Below are 20261 nucleotides of genomic sequence, written 5' to 3'. Positions count from 1 at the left end.
AGCATGTATTGTTTTGTCTCTCTTCTGAGCTTCAGAAACCAAAGCAACCCTGAGGGTCAAAATGTCTGATATTTTACCTTTTAACATGTCCAAGTTTAGTTGTTTAAACATATAGTTCTGCTTACATAGGATATTTTACAAATTAAGCAATGCTGCTGGGTGGTGTAAGAGGTACTGCAGGTTTCAGCTGAGCTACATGAGATGAACAGTGCCTGCTCTGATGTCACACACCTACTTTCTCAGGCTTATCATTACCTGCATCCTAGTTTTCCTGAGATCCAGCATGTAGCATTATGGGGCAGTCTGCTGCAGTCATGGGGGTAAATGACCATGGCTGATCAATTTGCTTCTAGCTAAACAATGACTCTGAGAATTATACTGGTGCTGGCTGGAGATTGCTTAAAGGTATTTGTTTTGTTTCCCCAGAGTGTTTCTCAGCTTCCCTATGGCAAAGCCCTGTACACGTATGAGGGAAAGGAGCCTGGTGACCTCAAGTTCAACAAGGGGGACCTCATCATCCTGCGGCGCAAGGTGGACGAGAACTGGTACCACGGGGAGCTCAATGGCAACCACGGCTTCTTCCCCGCCAGCTACATCCAGTGCATCAAGCCCCTCCCACAAGCTCCACCTCAGGGCAAAGCACTTTACGACTTTGAAATAAAGGATAAAGATCAAGACAAGGATTGCCTGACCTTCACCAAGGTAGGGGAATAGGTTTTTTAAAAAATGTTCAGAAGTCTGCTTTGGTAGGGGGTGATGGGGCCCATGCAGTGCTGGCAGCTGAGCCAGGAGCACAGGGGTGCTGGGACTGGTGGGACACCTTCCTGGCCTTCCTGGTCTTCCTGGTCTTCCTGGCCTTCCTGGCCTTCCTGGTCTTCCTGGCCTTCCTGGACCCCTGGCCTACCCTGCACTCTGTGAGATTGTGCCATGAATAGCAAGGCTGGTGTAAAGCTGGTGAAGCTCAACAAGTAGAACTGGCTAAACGCTTTCTGAGAACATTTTTTCCCTCTAAAAAGGATGCATTTCATCTGCATTGAAATGTTCCCCAAGAATTACTCAAATTTCAGAAAAAAACCCCTAATGGAAATGTGTCTTTTAATGTTCCTTATTGAATCAGATGTTCCAGTGCTTTCAGCTTCAAAATGTGTATTGCATCATATACCAATTAGCAGTTGAAATACACTATCATCATAATAGTATTTCCTATTTTAAGATCATAACGACAGTAAAAAAACAGACATTTAAAAAACAGTCTTTTAGTGTTTTTTTTTAAACCAAAATGTTTAATAAATTCCTGTTGGAATGAGAGAAAACTGAGATATTGTAATTTCCTTTGGATTTAAAATGTCACGTTTTCCCTTTCACCCCTACCTCCCCACCTGCTTTTTGCCTTCCACTCCCCTCCCTAGCAATTTGTGTTGACCCTAGATGGGTTTCATGGATATCAAGAAACCCACAGTAAAATAAAGCCCATCCCCTATTGTTAATTTATGGCAGTGAATGCCATAGAGAACCTGTTCATTGTCATTTTCTGTTTTATTTCAGCTGTCTGCGGCTGTTATAGTATCACATAAAGTAATAACAGTTATGCTGAAAATGAATATGAAATAGACGATAAAAATATCCTGCACCAGGATTTTACTGACCTCCTCTTTTGAAGCTACTTATTATAGCTGAATGAATTATTTGCAGCATATAATTTTCTCACCAAATGTAACATCTTTTTCACTCATGCAGAGTTTCTCAGCAGAATGCAATTTCCTAGACTGTATACTTTCTCATATTTATTTAACAAAGGATTTGTAAGCACTTTTGTTCCATAGCAAGTGAAGTGTTTGATTGCAAACACTGCAAACCCTGCGACTAGCCAGCCTCCCTGGAGCCATGAATCTCTACGAGAAAGTGGGCTGCTTAGTGAGAAGTAACAGCCCTGCACTAACAGAAAGTTAGCCAGAAGTTACCTCTGAGACCTTATCAGTAAATATATATTTTCTGGTGCGTCGTTTTTCTCGCTGCCTGCTCAGAAGTACACTGGTGACTTCTCTGAGGTGCAGTCTTCCTTGTCTGCTTAAAGTATTCCTTGCTTGCTCAGTGTTAAGAAATTTAATAGGTATGCCAGGCAGTTGTGGTCTTTTTTGTTACAGCAGGTCCTCTCCTAGACACTTTTGTATTTGATATATTTGGTGCCATATATTAGAAAACCTCCTTTACAATAACTGCCTTTGTATAGTGATAGTTCTCATTTTCTTGGCTGTCCAATGTCATTCTCACATGGAGCATTTCTTCCTGCTGTATAGCTCTACTCTCGATCTCTCAATTTTCCTTGTTTTCACCCCTCGTGTTACTGTTGGCATCCTTTTATCCCTGATGACTGTGTTTTCCCCAAGGGGGTTTGGTTTCTCTTCTACTGCTATTTTCTTCTTCAGCTCCTTCCACTACACACACTGTCATCTTGTAACAGTTTTAATGTCCTGCCTATTGTTCTCCCTGACAGTGAATAATCTATTTTTCATCCTGGGACTTCACCGTCATGTTTTCATCAGTTTTCTCAATGCTAATTTTAGCTGTCACCTGTGCTGATGAAGGTTCCTGTTTAGCCCAGATTATAGATCATCTGCTGATGCAGTCAGTTCCTCTGCACAGAGTCCTGAGCACTGCAGTGCTGTAGATGTGACTTGTCACTTTGAGCAATATGCATCTCTTGAATGTCTCAGTTTGCATCTGAAGATGCAGGACCAGGTCTCAGTTTCATTTACACTATTTGTTCCTTCCTCTGGTGGAGGGGTTACATTGGCATAACACTTACACAAACTAATATAACCTATTTGTGTACTGCAACTCATTTAAGGCTACCAGACACTTGTGATTGGATTTTACTTATAAAATAAAGAGTTTTCCTCTAAAGAGAAGCTACAAGAAGGAAACTCAAACATGGGGACATTCTGTATCATTTTGTATTTTTGTTCTTTCACTGGGCTTTGCTTTTTTCCCATCCCCCTTGTTACTGTGCACTCAGAATACCTACTAGTACAGTAAAAGAAAACAAAGGAAGGATATTTGGTGTTTCCTCTTGCTAATTTGCTTTGTTACATTTTTCAAAATGAGAATGTTTCATTGTTCCAGATGTGTATTGCAAGGAAATGAAGTCTACTTTACACAGATCTTCATGAGGAGTGCTGCAGGGCACTCCTGCCATTGACCTATTTTCATCTCCTGTAGATACAACACTCTCCAAACAGAAGGCCAAAGATGTAAATGTAATAATTTTTATGTGTAAGACTAAAATCATGAGGGGAAGAGAAAAATCTGTCTTGAGTATTCAGGCAAAAAACAAACTCCCACATTCTTCTGCACCATTTGGACTGCTCCCTCAAGTCCTCTTTCCAGAGAAGCCATACACACAGGCATAGGGTCTCACCTCTGTTCTCTCCTCTGGGCTGTCTGTAAGATGATAGAACTTACCCAGATTTCGTATTTAATGTCTTTTCCCTCAGCCTTTGGCAGTGATTAGCCAAACCAGGCAGTTATTTTTTTCTCTGTAACAGCTGGTTCCAGCCTTTTGTCAACTGTGCACCAATTTAATGCCAGTATTTTCAGAAGTTTTACTCCTGATGTTCTCTAGTGTGGTTGGGATCATGCTGTGTCCTACAGAGCCTAATTGCATGCTCTTGGGATATACGTAATGGCTCAGCTTTCTAATCTCTCCTAACGATTAGAAATGACCACAGTATGGACATGGGATCCTGCTGTCTCTGCTTTAAAAATAATCTATTTTTCTCTGGGCTGTGAACACTGCAAGAGGATTCTGCTCCCAGGTGTAGCAGTGCAAGTCTAAAGTAGTTACATGGCTGTCTGTGTAGCTGCTGCAGACTTACAGTGAGTCCAGTTTCAGCCCACACGTTTGTTTTGGTGTTTGACCACCCTCTGCATGCGTCTTCACATGGCTGTCAGAAGGCTGAGCGATGCCGGCCGATGAGTCTCAAACCTGTCAAGGTAGCATCAACTGTTCACCACGCTTCATTGCTCATCACATTTTTAATAACATCAGCTGTTTCCCTCACTTTCCAACACTTTCATTCCCAGCCCACAGTGGTGCCTTACAGGAGCCATGCCAATCCCAGGACCATCACATCCAATACTTGTTCCGGGCTGTGGAGCAGCCCCTTAGCACTCAGTTCCAGCAGCGTTTGCTGTTCACAGAGGGACCATCCCAGCAATAGCTGGTGACAGGGATTCTGGTGCCAGCTGGCAGCACTGCTGCTGGACTCACCAAGCACCACGTGGTGCCATCCTGCCATCGCTGCGGTCTCCCCAGTGCTCTAGATGGAGTAGTTATCTCTGCAGAATAGCAGGCACAGCTGCTCCGTATTGCTTCGTTAATGGCCATTAATGACTAGAATAAAAATCAGGCTGTGAATCATGACTGTTATTGGACACAATTTTGTGCTGTTTTCTCAGCAAAAGGATTCATTTCTCTGTCAATCAGACAGCTTTTTAAGTGATTTATCTTTGACTTCTTTTCTGATAATGATTATAAACTGAAACTGCAGGTCCCACATGCCTGTCACAAGGCTGATCCAGCCCTGATGAATAGAGAGAAACTCAAGCAAGAAGGAGAGAGCAAATAATTAAAGGGTCTAGCAACAGGCATAAAAGGAGCACGACATATCTTTGTCCAAACTACAGTGGATACCATTGGCTTTTGAAATGAGATTTGAGGCTTGAATTCCTTTATGCTGCCTGGAAATCAATTTAGTCAATGTGAAATAGTGAAGTGGTATGCCAAGAGATCTGTGGCGTTTTGCTATTCATGATCCTTTTGGGAACCTTTCTAGGAATTTATAAGTAGCACGGCTATCCAACTAGTATAAGGTTCTAAAATAGTTCATTCTGAAGCTTTCACCAGTTCACTGTATAGAATGATGTTGTTGGCTGTAAATTCAAAGCAACTTTCTAGTAATAAAAAAAAAAAAATTCAAAAGATTTTTTTGGGATTTGCTGTAATTCTGAAGATTTTCAACACCCTTCTAAAAACTAATTATGTAATGGAATTCTCAAGAATTTGCACTTTGCTCTCTCACAAAGATACTAATTTGGAATGTCAGCACATCTCAGGATGCATTTCTCATATAGGACCATATTCAGCAGCCAGACATGGCTGAGATGAATGCGTATGGAAATGCTTCCAGATTTCATACATCCACGGAAGGTAAAGTGGAAAGGGATCTTCAAAAGGCAGCCATTCCCCACCCTATCCTTGAGCAAAGTCAACACAGGAAAAACCTTTCCTGCCAGGTGTCTGTACAGCCTGCTCCAGAGATGGGATTGCATAGTGCCTCTAGCAAAATCTGGTCAAAAGCTTCTGGGGTTTTACAGTTTAATTTTTTTCCCTTAATTTCTTACATGTGTAAATACTTGCAAATATATATACATTTATATGCAGTGCTGGGTTAACGGTTGGACTCAATGATCTTAGAGGTCCTTTGTAACCTGAACAATCTATGATTCTATTCATACCCATGTGTATGCACTTACACACACATAAGATTATATATGTGCATGAAGTGTAGACTACATCACATTCTGTGTTTTTTAAAAAACTCTTTTAGGGAAATAGATGAGCAAATATAAAAAGTAGGAATGCTCATAGCAGGTCCCTGAAGTGATGTAGTTGTTTCTTTTCCTCGTTTACACCCTTTACCTAGATTCTAAATTTATGCTAATCGGTCTTTTGTAAGAGTGTGTGGAAGCTTTGCAGAGATGCATTACTGTCAGTTGTTTAAACAGATCAAAAATGGTCTGTGCAGACAGGGCTTTGGAAGGGAATGCTATCTGTTTCTTCAGGAAATTAAATGCACAAATTCTTTTTGCATCCTTCCAGCTGTAATAAATAGCTGAAGGACTCAGCTTGTAGCCGTTTCTATGAGCTTTCCCCTAATGGATCATTCAGATGAATAATGCAAAGGAAACATTTAAACTATTTCAGAGTGCACGTATTCAAAATGCACATGTTCAAAAACTACTAAGTACATCACATCACATCTCTGTTCGGTCATTTTTCTATCAAGGCAAATCCGTGGTCTGAACATCCTGGATCAGGAATTTGCGGGAGTTTTTTCTATGTGAGAAGTATCTGCAAAAAAACAGCTGCCCTTTGGCATCAGTATCTTGTTACATGGAGCGTGGTGGACCATACATAGCTCTTATTTTCACAGAGTGAGTAGTGGAAATAAAGTGAGATTGGCAGGGAACTCCGTCTCAGCTTTCTGGAGGAAGAGATTTTCTTCTTTTTAGTAAATTCCTGCACAGGAGCAGAGGAAGATTGGATGTCATGAGGGAACAAAGCTGACTTCCAGCTCCTCTCAGCCCACTCCTTCCTTTTCTCATAGGAGATCTGAGCATCCAAGCAGAGCCCCGCTGAGAGAGTTGCCTTCCACAGCTGTTGTAGAAAGCAGTGCTGGTTTAAGCCTGGGTTTAGTATGATGACCCCAGAAGACAGGGATGGTGGCAGAAATCCATTGACAAACTGAGTAGTTCAGACTGGGAAAGGTCAGGGTTTTGGTCTAGTCACTTGAGCTTTCCTAATAAGTTGTACGTTCTGGGTGTGCTCAAGTGAAAATTTGAGCAATATCAATCTTGTTTGTACTTTGCTTTATCTCTTGTTTTATAATCACAAAGAGGTTCATTATCTGCTGAATTTTTTATAAAGTCCCCTAGATTAAATATAATATCAAAATACCATTGGTTTTAGGAAATGAACTTGTGTCCAAACTGAAGCTGATCCAACAGGTGAATGCAATTTGGCTTTTTCACATGCTATCTTTGGCTTTTTATCTGCTTTGCAGATTTACCTTATGATTTGTTTTTTAAAGAAAAACTGACATTCAGTGTGCTAGCTGTGTAGGCTTGTTGCTGAGCACCTTGTACTATTCCTTGTTGGAAGTGTTTCCAGGACTACCTGTGCTGTACTGGTGCTTCCCTTTGAATTGTGTTCCAGAGCAGACCAGCATCACAGCAGACCCTTGGATGCACAGGGGCAACTCCATGCTAAGGAGGTTTCACCTGTGATTTGTAGGTGACCTCTTGGGTCAGACATTCTTCTCTCCCCCTAATGAAGCCAGGAGTTACCTGTTCCCACCTGCTGTGCCCAGACCACTGCAGCTGCTGACAGCCAGCATGAGCTGCTCTGTCTGCAGGGTGCTTCAGTGCACTTTGAGTGGGATGCCTGGGATAAGATGCTGGGCCAGGGATGCTGCTAGCCCAGGATTCAGGAAACACTTTTACCTGGCTAATGACCTCCTCTGTGTACTCACTCTCTATCTTGTGGGTAACCAAAAATTGGCATCTTTCTACTGAAAATATTTGATTATGTCTTTTGTGTATCTCTGATTTTAGGATGAAATTTTGACAGTCATCAGGAGGGTGGATGACAACTGGGCAGAAGGAATGCTGGGTGACAAGATTGGCATCTTCCCTATCCTCTATGTTGAGGTAAGTTTATAACACATGGTGGTGGATGCTGGTCATGAAAACTTGTGGAGGTTTTGCGCCTACAAGGGAAGGATAATCTCAAATATTCTTATATGAGAAGGATAAAGTAAAACAGAGTTACTGAAAAGGGAATTGTTTTGGTTGCTGTCTGCTAAGGCACTATGGGGGTACATCCAATTCAAAGTGGTCAGCAAAATATGCTCCATGAACTCCTTCTAAAGGCTTCCCCTTTAGTATAATGTCCAAAGTGCATAGGGGAAACAGAGTATCCCAATTGTAGTTGGGATACCTTGCACACATCTGAGGAGAGATGTAAGTTCTGGGGCAGTGGAGAGAAGCAGTGCAGGTTCAGCAGTGATCTAAATGCACAGACCTTCAGAGTGGTACTGAGGGTGTCCTCTGCCTCAGCAGGGGCTCAGGCACTCCCACCCATGTGCCCAAGGGCTCTCATTCCATGTGTGCCAGACCCATCTTTATCCTGAGCTCTTTCCTGTTGTAATTCCCACAGGATTCTTATTTCTGAGTAAATGCTGAGACTTCACTTCCTCTGTGCATACCTGTGGTTCCACCTCTTCCCACTGCTGCCCTCCTCCTGCTGGTGGTGCCCTTCCAGGCAGAGGTTGCCTGGGCCCAGGGCTGCAGCCAGCAGTGGTGGTCCTGCTGGTGCAGCTCTTTGTCCAGGTGCCAGGCAGTGTCCTCAAGGAGCTTTCCTCCCTCATGAGTGAACCAGGGGTGCAAAGAGCAGATGGGCACCACGTGCATGTGTATTTTTGTGAGGTGCTGCCACTCTGCTCAGAGCAGCATCTCCCTAACTCTGCTTCCAAACAATTGTCTGGTACCTCTTTGTAGTGAAGAATCTCTTGTGCCCACAGCAGAGCCTGCTTTGCTGTGTGTGGCTCTGGTGCCTGCCTCTGAAATTACTTCTCCAGTTTTCTTAGTTAGTGATTGGAGACAAAATAGAGATAATTAGTGCCTGACTACCTAATTATTAACTCCGACAATGACCAATTTGGAATAAACCATCATTAATATACTTTGCATTCCCACAGTTGACAAGAACAATAATATTAGCACCAGAATGTGTAGGAGCTGTTATTGGGAAACCAGCTGCCTCACATAAGTTAATGACTAGTTTTCTTCTATTCTGAATGTGTGAGACATGTTCAGTTTGTTGTGATTAAATGAGAAAGCTGGGTTTCTCCCAGATTTCATCCTTTTCCCCTTCTTTTTCTTGTCCTGGGAAAGTGCAATGTTACTGTCCTGAATTTTACTGCAGAAGGAGTGAACTGAGGACCTCTGCACAGCCAGCCACCATTGCACCTCACCACCTTTCCCCAGCTCTAGTTTCATCTGTAGGCTGGCACTGCCTACACACTGTGCAGCATTCTGATCCTTCTCCCACTCCTAGGTATCTGTTCTCCATAATTACTGCTCTTGAAGGGTGAAGGGCTCATAACCTCAGAAGAGCAGCCTGTAGGGAAGTCTTGCTGAAGACTTGCTGAAGTTCTCCAAGCACTAGCACATCCTGGGTGGCCATGGAGGAGCAGGAGGTAGCGCTGTGCAGGGTCAGAACAGTGATGCTTGCAGCTTGTGAAGAGAATGCAAACAGCCAGGTAGCCAGCAGCAGGGGCCAAGCACACATGGAGGAAGGTCTGCATGCATATACATTCATACCAGACACACACACAGAGTAGATAAAGTACAGTTGTACACACTTATCTGTATATTCATGTGTATACACACACATGTATTTTATCTGTATAAATTTGAAATCTGGAGGCTCTAAAGGCCTATTAAAATGAGATGCTTGGGTGCCATGGCTATAATATTTGTGCAGTGGTTTGTAAAACCAAAGGGAAGTGATCCTCCAGGCTACAGTACTGGACACCTATTTCATCCACATAGTGGATGAAGGCCTTGTTCTGAATATGAGATGAGCTTATGCAAGTATTCAAGTTATACAATTGTGTTTCTGTTGCCAGCTTCAGATGTTACTTTGCATTAAAAATTAAAAGGAATCAGCAGGTCAAGTCCCAAAGAAGTTTTGAAAATCTCAGTGCTGATATTTATAAAATAAATCCATTAAACAAGTAGTACTTGAATCTAAAAACACTCCTCAAGTCTGTCTAAGTCCATTAAGTGGTTTTCAAAATCTTGGCAAAATGTGTAGAATAAGCAAAGTTTAATTCTCACAGTAGCCTTCTATTTGTGTCAGTTGATTGGCTGAAGTGTGTGGGATTTCACATGGTATCCTAAGCCCTGCACTCTGGACAGAGTGAATTCCAGCTTGGCAGGCTCTGATGTCCCCAGTTGCTCCCACGCCCAGACAAGAGCTCTTACTCTTGTTATGCAAGCCAGAGCTCTGGAAAACAAGCCAGTCACTTTGAGGACCTTAGGGTTTAGCATGCCAGGGCTACAGACAGTGCATATAATCCTTGTTGTGGCCCCCTGTGGCAGCACTTTGTTCTGGCAATGTGCTGCCATACCCTTCACACAGGTGCATGCACAAAAGGCTTTTGCAGGGGCTTACAGAGATTTTGCAGTGGGTGCTGGGGAGGGGTGGTTAGCAGATTCCTCACAGGGATCACCACTTCTGTAAAGGAAGCCCAGAAACACAGCTTTTAGAGCCAGACCATGGTGGCAGAAGGAGGCACAAATAAACCAACAGACATCAAAATATACCTTGCCCCTGCAGTGTTTTAAAGTCTCTATCTCAGAATCATGTTTGGTTGTCTGTACAGCCATATGAGTGCAGTGTGGCATGGATCTTATTCTTTATCCCTTACAAGTGTTTAACAAGGGTGCTTGCATGTCTGCAGAGAGGCTTTTCCTGCCTCTGTTGTATCATCTCTGTCCCAACCTCAGAGCAGCTACAAGTGGATAAGGAGCAATATTCACAGCTCACAATGATTACTTTGACAGCATGAGTCACAAACAATATGTTCCGTCACGGAGAGTTGGGACTATTGTTTCTTCCTACTTTGTTGCTGTCCTTCATCTTCAGTACGAGTCATTTGGGCTGATAATCTATGTTTTAATTTGTCTACAGAAAAAAACCCACAACATAATGAAATTGATCCTCAATGTACCTTCTGTCCTGAAATAAACATCTTGTTAATAATCTGTATGGTTTGAAGTCATATTCTTGCTATGAGGTGTTTTGGACCTCTAAGGAATTCAAAGCCCTGACAAAATTTCTTTTATTTTACTGTCTTCAAGCTAGATCCTTCTTTCTTAATATATGTTATTATCTCTGATTGAAAGTTGTGTTCTGCTGCTATGTGCAAAATTGAGAATAATGAAGAATAAAGTGTGTCCTAATAGATTTAAGTAACTGGGAATGAAATTTGAGGGCAATGGTGTGCTGAGTATTTGGAGGGAGGCATCCTGCTCGGATGGGCAGGAACTGGAAATTCAAAAATCTGAGCTGTTAGAGTAAAATTTCTGCCTGCAACCCCCAGAGCAAAGAAGATTGACCAAGACCAAGAAGCCTTATGAGTCAGTGGTAGAGCACGGCAATTATGTTGGGCGCTACTGTGACTGTAATATCAGCAAATTACAATTGATGAAGTGCCAACCCATTGTTATAATGTTTTATGGCAGCAGGAGCACTGAAAGCTGTGATTAAGTAATATTAGGAGCTTTAAAATTCTTTTTACAGAGCAGTGAAGCAGGGTAATGAGGATCTTCTCCTGTTTTTCACAGTCAAAAAGGAAAAAAAAATGTAGAAAGGAGGTCTAGGAGAAAGAGGGAGGAGGAGAATGGGCAGAGCCAATGGATTCAATGTCCTGCAGCATAGGTCCAGAAGACTCCCCAGGGAAAATAATTCTTGCAAGTCGGTTTTTTAAAAGAGTTCAAGCAGAAGTGAAAATAAAACAAAATCCAAAAGCAAATGCATTTCTTAAAGAGAGCAATGATTTTTCATTCCAAAATTATCTTTGCAGAGCAGACTATCCATTTAAGTTTTGTGCTGTACTGCAGGATCTAGCAGTCATCCTAAAACAGTTTAACCATACAGGTGAGCCCAAGCACATTAACCAGGATCCCAGCTGAGGCTGTCCAGCAGTGTCACAGAAATCCATCTTCCCAGCAGAAGAAGGTCCTTAACTGTGTAACCATGTACTTTGCTAAGAGTAGCCTTTAGTTAGCTGCAAATGAATGCAGATTTACCCTAAACTGAAAGGTTTACCCTTTCAGTCTGGATGACAGATTTTGTCCTTTTTTTCTCTCTAGGCAGATTCCCATGAGCCATTTCCCACTATGCTGGTGTCCCCAGTGGCAGTCATCATAGTTACATTATTGAAAACTCAGATGTGTCTGCATGTGTATTTCTAGCTCTAATAGCTATTTTGACCATTTTCAACAAATAATTGTTGCCCTGTCCACTTCTTATCTATGGGGGTTTTTTTTCCGCTCCTCAGTCTGTTTGGTTTCTTCTTTCAGCTGCAGGACAGATGGATCCCTATGGGACTCTCATAATTAATTCAACCTTGATGTCTGACCCATCATTTATTTTTGTGTGGTCTTGGTGGCAGCACACTCTGAATCTTTCTGAGTATCTTTTATTAAAGCCTTCCAAAAAACCTGAAGCATTAGATGTTCATTAAATACTAACATTTGTTTGGTGCCCTTTTCAAAAAGAATGTGCAATCTCTCTTTTTAAGGACTGTCAAAATGGTTCATTTTAGCCTTGTAAGTATTATTTAATGTGAATAAAAATGGAATCTTTTGAAAGGTGGGTAGATGGAAACTAGTGTAGATGATTTTAGAAAAGCTGACTTACTAAATCTCAGAGGAGCAAATTCATCCCAGTAGTAAGTAGGTGTAACACTAATGAGTTAAGAATTATACCCATTATTAACACCACAATTGATTTTTTCTGTTCTCTCTCCTTTTGTATGTCAGATAAAAATGGAATAAGAACCTTGTAAAGCTGACAATAATGCAAGCGCTAAGAGATGTTCAGCCAATTTCTGTTAAAAAGCTTTATTGATATTCATTTTCATATGCATTTTACATTTTGTGCATATATTGTTTTAAGAATTTCATTCCTGCATCTTCATAGCTTCTAAAATGTTGGTCCCACTTGTTTTCATCCTGTATGGAATATTAAGATACCAAGACTAAGATTACTAAGATACTTCTTGGTGTCAGATTTCTATGTGAATGGAGTACAAAGTACAGTTCTCATGTTTCACATTCAAACTAAAACATGCAGAATTGTGTTGTAGGCTGCAAGAAAGACCTTTATTTTCATGTCAATCCATGAATAAAGCTCATTGATTTAAAGTACTCTTACATGCATATAAAGTAAAATAATCTATAGAAGTTCAAATAAAGATTATGTTAGTCAGAAAAACTAAGAGTATTAGCTGTCAGAGGTGAGAAAAAGATTAAATATACAACATATTACAATATATAAATATGTATTTGTATATTATGTATATATTATTTATGTATATACACATTATTTTTAATCTGTGGCCCATTTTTCTGCATAACAGCTTGATTTCTTATGTTCCCTTTTGCCTCCATAAATAAAGAACCTCGTGCTCTTTGATTTAATTTCCTATGTAAAATGTAAATTAGCATGACATTTGGCAGAAAATTTGTTTTCTTTAAATTTGACTGGTTTCTTTTAAGTTCTCTTGAATTCTAGCACCCTTCATAAAGTGATCATTCGCACAGATTCTCTAACACTTTCCTGCATCTTCAGGATACAAAACTGAGTTGCAGTGTCGCCTTTTGACTTAAATGTCAGGTTTGCCCCAGACTAGCTGAGCACCTCAGCTCTGTAGACCTTTCCGTGTCGCTCAGTCCCCTCAGGCTGTGTCTGGACAAGTCAAAGCAGGGCTGCTTTCTGGTTTCTTTGTCAGGGAACACCACGTTTACCCTGAAGTTCATCTCAGGTGGGTGCCACAGAGGGGAAGCCTGCATACAGAAATAGGTAGGAGTACTGTCATATTTGAGTCATCCTCCAGCCCAGACAATTATGAGATCTGTGTGAGCCATGGTGAGAGCCAGCATGTAAATTTAGACACAGCTGTAGGTTGTGAAAATTTGCCTTTTGAGAACCGACAGTTTTAGTTACAGGTTTTCTCTTGATTTTACTCTTGCCTACTTTCATTTGAATGAGCTCAAAATTATTTGGATTTATATGTTATGACTAACATTCCTATTCATCAAAACCAGATCCGAGTTGTTATCACCTCTTATTGTTCCAGGGCGCATTAAACCAGAAATTTGTCAGCTGTCATATCCAAAAATATCTTTCCCACCCACCCCTCCTAATTATGAGTAACATCTGAATTTCCTAGACTGTATTTTGTAAAAATAACTCTCTGGAGCAATTTATAGCAAAAAAAAAGGTTTCCAGCACAACCAACTCAAGCACACAACCTTTGCAAATAAGCTCATTTCCTGAGTCTTTCAGAGTCATATATATCAATTCTATATCTGTACAGGGCATTTTTGAAATGCTGCTTCCTAGATACCAAAAATTAGGTTCCTTAGGTATCTAAGCTGATCTGATAACAAGACTTTTGTCTATAGCCACAATCCACTGGAAGGACTTCTGGCACTTCCCTACAAAATCCTGTTTGCATCCTGCCTGGTGCAAATGGACTGGGGTTTGGCATACTGCATTTTGCATCTGCTGCCACTTCCCTGTGCTCTCAGCACATCAGCCCTTCCCTTCACCTCCAGATCACCTGAACCAGGCTTGTGCTTTTAGATATGTTTTCTGGTCCTGGATGCAATTCTGTCTCTTTTTCTATATCGAGTTTTTGGTTCTGCCTCAAAGCTTTTGTTCTTCTGTTACGGTTGCAGGGCTGCTTGTGTTACAAAACAATCACTAGTGATGATCTCTGAAGGAAAAAGTAAATAGATAGCACATCTCTTAGAAATAACTTCTGCCTGTGCAACAAATGTGTTGGACTTGGCAGCAGTGCTCAGAAGCCTCACAGCACACAACCATGGTGGACAAACTCCTGCAATGGTGCAGGTTTCCAAGCACTAGAAATTAGCATTCCCAATTGAGCATATCCACTGTCCCAGGGCTCTGAGTGGGGTCTAGAGCCTATCATCAGTAGTCCATGCCCTCTACAGAAGGTACTGAAGAGATCTTTTGTCTTTTTCAGACCTTGATCACCTTTGACAGCTTCTAAAGATTGTTTCAGCACTGATGACTTCCTGGGATCTATTTCCTTTTGAAAAGAAAGTATATTTCAGTCTCACTTACCTAGAGCTAATGCATGAATGTATATTAAGAAGCTATATGTCAACAGATACACTGTCTAGAAGTTAATTAAACATAAAATCCTAGAGGATTTCATTATTTCTCACACCAACATTCTTCATCTTTTTTCCTAGTGTCCTTGTTAGTGCATGTTGCACATCTTAATTATCTTCCTTCTTGGGGAATTAGCTCCCTTCTTGGGGAGCTTTCCTAATGCCTTAAAACTCTGAGTGGGGATCTTAAATCCAAATATAGACATAGAGGGTCAGTAGGAGGTTTTTGGGACATGCCCCTGGCAAACTGGCTGCTTTTTCTGCCCCTTTGCTGGTGGCCGCAGCCCCATGAGCAAAGAGCAAAATATTTCCATGTGTCTGCCACAGCCCTGATGCTGGGAGTGATGAAGAAAAGTGGGTCCTATATTAAAATCCCAGAATATGAAAGGACCTGGCAGAGGTGGAAGCACATGTTATGCTTTGTTGTGTCAGTGGTGGGTAAGATGCTCTCCATCAGAGGGACAGGAGGGACAGCTGATGAGAGTGATACCAAAAAGGAATTACCAAGGAGTGCCTGTTAGAGCCCCCTCTGACCTTTGTTTTCAGAAGATAGCATGTTGAATAAGTATGATGGATAGACATGGATTTGACAGATGAACCACTCAGTGGATAAGGAATAGTCTGGGTGGTTACATTCAAAGAGTGACAGTCAGCATGTTGAAGTGGAGAGCAGTGATGAGTGGCATTCCTTAACGGTCAGTACTGGGACCAGTGCTGTTTAAAATGTTTGTTGGTGACATGGAGAGTGGGATCAAGTTCACCCTCTGAAAGTTTGCTGGTGCCAGCAAGCTCTGTGGTGTGGTGAACACGCTGGAGGGAAAGGATGGCATCCAGAGGGACCTGGACAGGCCTGAGAGGTGGGACCATGCAAACCTCACAAAGTTCAACAAGGCCAAGCTCCAAGGTCCTGCACCTGAGTCAGGGCAATCCCAATCACAGGAACAGATTTCATGAAGAATGGACTGAGAGCAGCCCTTAAAAGAAAGTCTTAGAGGTGCTGGTGGATGAGAAGCTCAATATCGCTCAGCAGTGCACAATCATAGCCCAGAAATCCAGACACATCCTGGGCTGCATCCAAAGCAGTGTGGCCAGTGGGACAAGGAAGATTATTCTTCCCTTCTGCTCTGCTCTCATGAGACCCCACCTGCAGTGCTGCATCCAGCTCGGGGTCCCAAACGTAAGGAAGATGTGAACCTGTCAGAAGAAGTCCAGAGAAGGGCCACAAAGTTGATCAGGAGGCTGGAACACCTCTCCTGTGACAGGGGGGCTGGAACTGGATCATGTTAAAGGTCCTTTCTTACCCAAACCATTCAGTGTTTTCATATTTATATTTATGTTCTATCACGGTAAATGGTCACAAATATGTCTGAACTTGACCTCTTGAACTTTTAAAGAAGAGTAGTTTCAAGAAGAACATTTTCCTGATAGAATGTAGTAATGAATCGGTTTTACATCTTTCTTTACTTCTTATTGTCACACATGCTGGAACGGTCAAACTGCTTTTATTCTAGGCACAAAAAGATCTGTGAGTGTGTGTGTATGCTGAACGCATGCTTCAAATAATAAAAATAACAGATGAAGTTGGTCTTTTGCCTAAAAATGTCATTAGCTGTGCCAAAACCAGATGTTGAAGTCTGAAATCCTCTGACATTTTGTTAGGTGTTAGAGCTGAACATTGAAAAAATCAAATTAAAAAGACTAGAGGAAGAATATGCAAATTAAAAACAAAAATCAGAAACAGGGGAAGATAGTTGGAATTAATTTGGGATTCTCTATATTTTCCAGATTTTCTCTAGAACACACAGAATTCTTGAAGGCTGACCCCTTTGTGTTTAGTCTATCCTGTAGAAGAAATTGCATTGGTTTTGCTTACTTTATTCCTTTACAAAGTAGACCAGCCATTGTTTATTTTATCTCCTGCTGCATCATTTTTGAGTGTAATACTGGCATTATTTTAATCTGACAAAAGCAAGGGCTGCTGCCAAAGGGATTGTCCTGCTTTTAACTCATGTGTGACAATTCTTTCCTTTTGCCCTCCACGTTCCAGGATTACCAGATATGCTGAGATGAATCAGGGAAGTCATCCTGTTGAAAGCTATTCAATTTGGAGTTGTTTTAGTTTCTAGTCATATCTGTTACTTTCACTGCATAGTCACATGAACATCCATGCTGATGTAGGGCAGAAAGAGGGAAGATGGGAAAGGAGGCCATGGGAAAGGAGGAAGATGGGAAGTGTGGTACCTCACACTGCAGGAAAACATGTCTGTGAGGGCAGCAACTCCCACCCACAGCTATCCTGCAGTGATTGCTGCCATTGCACTGTGCTGTAAGCCATCAGGCAAAAAATGGTGAGGTGAGGAATGTGGAACTTGGTGCAAGCAACTTCTTCCACCTCCTGTTTGTCCCTTGACTTATCTAATTATTTTATTAAATTATAATTTTATGAAAAAGCATACTAGTTACTCCACAAACCAGGTTAATAATATTAGTTTTTGCTTAAGTGAGGCTGGAGGGAGTGTCCTGCTCTAAATCTGACTTTGAAGTCTTCCGATCTGTTTAGACACAATTGAATCAAATTGACAGGAAATTTCATGAGAGAGCTTTCTGTAATAGAATTTTTCTGGAAACCTTGGGACAGCGCAGGAGAGGTACCAGAGCATTCAGTCTATGAGTGATAGACTCATGCTGGAAGTATTCTTCTCTTACCACATGGCTAAAGGGATGGCACTGAGGGAAGAGGCAGCTCTGTTTCTCAAGAAGAAAGCCACCATGCAGAAGGAGGGAGAGCACTCCCTGATGGTCAGCTCCTTGATCCCTTTTCTCTGATCTGCTTCAGCCTCAACAGCATAGTAAGGAATTTATAGTAATGACTTCCTCTTATATCCTTTTTCTTTTCCTAGCCCAGGAAGAAGGTCTATGACTCTAACCTTTGAGAAATAATTTCCTCAGCATCTTCCCTCCTTGCTCCAGTCTAGTGCTTAGATTTGCCTATTCCCAGCCAAAGCCTTTCACTTCCTTAGGTGCATGGCTTAGGAAAGAGATATGTGTTATATTGATTTGGTGGATTCAAGATTTTATTATCCCTCAATATATGAATTAGGGGAATGCAAGAAGAGCTATAGAGATGATTAATACTGAATTTCTGGAAATCTCCCAGGCCAAATGAGATCTGAGAGCTCTTGGTACTGGCACTGAGCTTCTCTTCCCTAAAGCACCTAGGGAGCTGTCATGGTTTAACCCTGGCCAGCTCCTGCTTAGGGGTTACTGCTTCTCAAGCACAGGGTTTTGTCCTATGGGGGTCCTTGAAGGCACAAAAGCACTCCTGAGGGCTGAGTTTAAGGTCAAAGTAAAGGCAGCTTCACACCATTCCAGTGACACACAGGTCTGCCTTTGCCCGCAGGAACTCTCACTAAGCACATTCCTGAGTTTTCAGTGCAGTGCACAGTACACAGTTAAGCGTGTTACTTTCTCTTTGGCCACTGGTTAAAGAGGGAACATTGTTCTTTGAACTTTCGTGGCAAGTAATAAAGACATTGCTAGTGGGAATCACATCCTCCTGAGTGGTTTCATTCATTCATGTGGCTAGAAGTTCTACCAGTCTTTGTCCAACCTGATTGCTGAGCATTTGCAAAGATCAAACTCCATCAGGTCATACCCCGATTATGGCTACATCCTTTTTGCAGCCTTAGCAAATGCAGATGTGCCTCATTCTTGACAGTCTGATGTGGTCATCAGCTGCTACTCCTTTCTTTTTCTCGAGTCTTTTTCTGTCCTCTACAACCCATAAAATTCACTCTTACTTGCAACCTTTTGCTTACTCATTACTCTCTGCCTGTTGTCTTTTATTTATTACTGGATGCCAGCGATGACAATCACTTTGTCAGTTTTTTTTAATCACAGTTTTCTTCCACAGTGCTCTGTTCTTCACTGTTGTGATGAGTGCTTCAAACATCTGCATCAGAATTGCTCCTCCCGATTCTTCTCTAAAATTGCTTTTGGCTGTGATGGCTAGAAAAGATGTATGTTGTGCAAAATCCTCTGTCCATCTTCCTGATAAGACTGTTGCATTGTATATTTTGTCTATAACTATGCATTGTCTCTTGTCCCCATCCTAAATTGTACTTTCTTTGGGCCAAGAGCTGTCATATTGCTCTATGTTTACATAATGCTTCTCACCATGGAATTCTGATGTGTGATAGGAGCTTTTCAGCATTTAATGACAAAAATAAGTATGAATAAATGTCTCTGTGTGACTGCATCACACAGTGTGGTCACAGTTTGCAAAATTTCAGTTTCCTTGCGACAACTTGTCTCTCTGCCTATGGAACATAGGTGCAATGCAGGGCAGGCTGTTTTCAGAAAGGAATGCGTTAGGAAAATATTTGAGCTTGAGTAATTCCACAAATAGGAAAAAAAAACTCAGTGTTCTGGAGTTTCAGAAAGATTTCCTACTGTGCAGATTTTTTGCTAGCCCATTGCTTTTGCCATCTCAGAGCTCAAACAGCACGGCCTAGAGCAGTGGTTTTCCAAATTCCTTCCACTTGTAGCATACTAGCATAAACAACATTTGCATATGGATGTCATAAAAGTGACTAATGCTGGCAATCACCGTACTTTATTGCAGTAATGTGACACATGTGCCTGAGCATCCTAAATGATCTGCTCCAAGATCATTGGGGCTGCAGAAATTGCACACCTCTTATCTAGCAGTGACACCTGTGGCAGAGCAGGCTTGGACAGAAACCAGAACACTGATACAGCTCCAGATGAGTGTACAAGAGGCAAAGGCACTAGCTGCTTCACTGCATGATTCCACTGCACTGGGTATGCATCCTTTACCCTAAACCAGAAATTAAACTCAAAGGGTTGAACAAGTTACATTTCTAGTTTGATACCCAGAGAGTTCAATGTACTTTTGACTGCAGCTGTTGGCAAGTCAATGAAGAGACTTCCCACTCTGAACTCAACCTTGCCCCCAATCATACTTTAACATCTCTGATTCTCCAAAGAGGTCTATAAATGGTTGTTTGATGTGAGGGGCAGTGAGTCATGCCATTAGTGTGAGGTCTAGTGCTGCCATTTTCAGTCAAGAATTTGCAGAGTTTAGGGAATTTATCACAGTTCACCCTTGTCAGACTTTTCATCCACAAGGTGAGGGGAGAAGGTTGTGAACCCAATGCATCATCATATAGCACAGAAAACTTATTTTCATATCTTACAGACTGGCTTTCAATTACTGGTCAGGCTTCCAAAAAAAATGAGATGTGCCTGTTGTGCAGTGTGCAATATGCCGTGTGCAACGTCCCCTGCCCCATAATGCCATCCCAATCCATTGTCTGCTTTTTAGCAGTATGACAAAAGTATAGAGGTCTCCAAGGTGAGACAGGGCTATGTAAAAATCATTTTAAAATAACTGGTCACTGCATAGAACAAATAAGGATGCAAATTAATGTTCCCACTGAGGAAAAAGAGCCATGCTG

The 20261-nt window shown here is 41.7% G+C and overlaps 1 protein-coding gene across 2 annotated transcripts in view; it reads left to right on the top strand.

The window, feature by feature from the left end:
* SH3RF3 (SH3 domain containing ring finger 3) overlaps positions 1 to 20261 on the top strand; it is a 246179-nt gene that overhangs the window by 153345 nt on the left and 72573 nt on the right. For both annotated transcript variants that reach the window (XM_064407910.1, XM_064407911.1), the window contains exons 2-3: positions 427 to 702; positions 7396 to 7491. In XM_064407910.1, coding sequence (XP_064263980.1) covers positions 427 to 702; positions 7396 to 7491 — 372 coding nt within the window. The remainder of the gene's footprint in view (positions 1 to 426; positions 703 to 7395; positions 7492 to 20261) is intronic.

This window comes from Passer domesticus, chromosome 2 (genome assembly GCF_036417665.1).
Source record: "Passer domesticus isolate bPasDom1 chromosome 2, bPasDom1.hap1, whole genome shotgun sequence".
In the NCBI taxonomy this organism is placed as follows: Eukaryota; Metazoa; Chordata; class Aves; order Passeriformes; family Passeridae; genus Passer; species Passer domesticus.
This window is presented reverse-complemented; position numbering and strand designations above follow the sequence as displayed.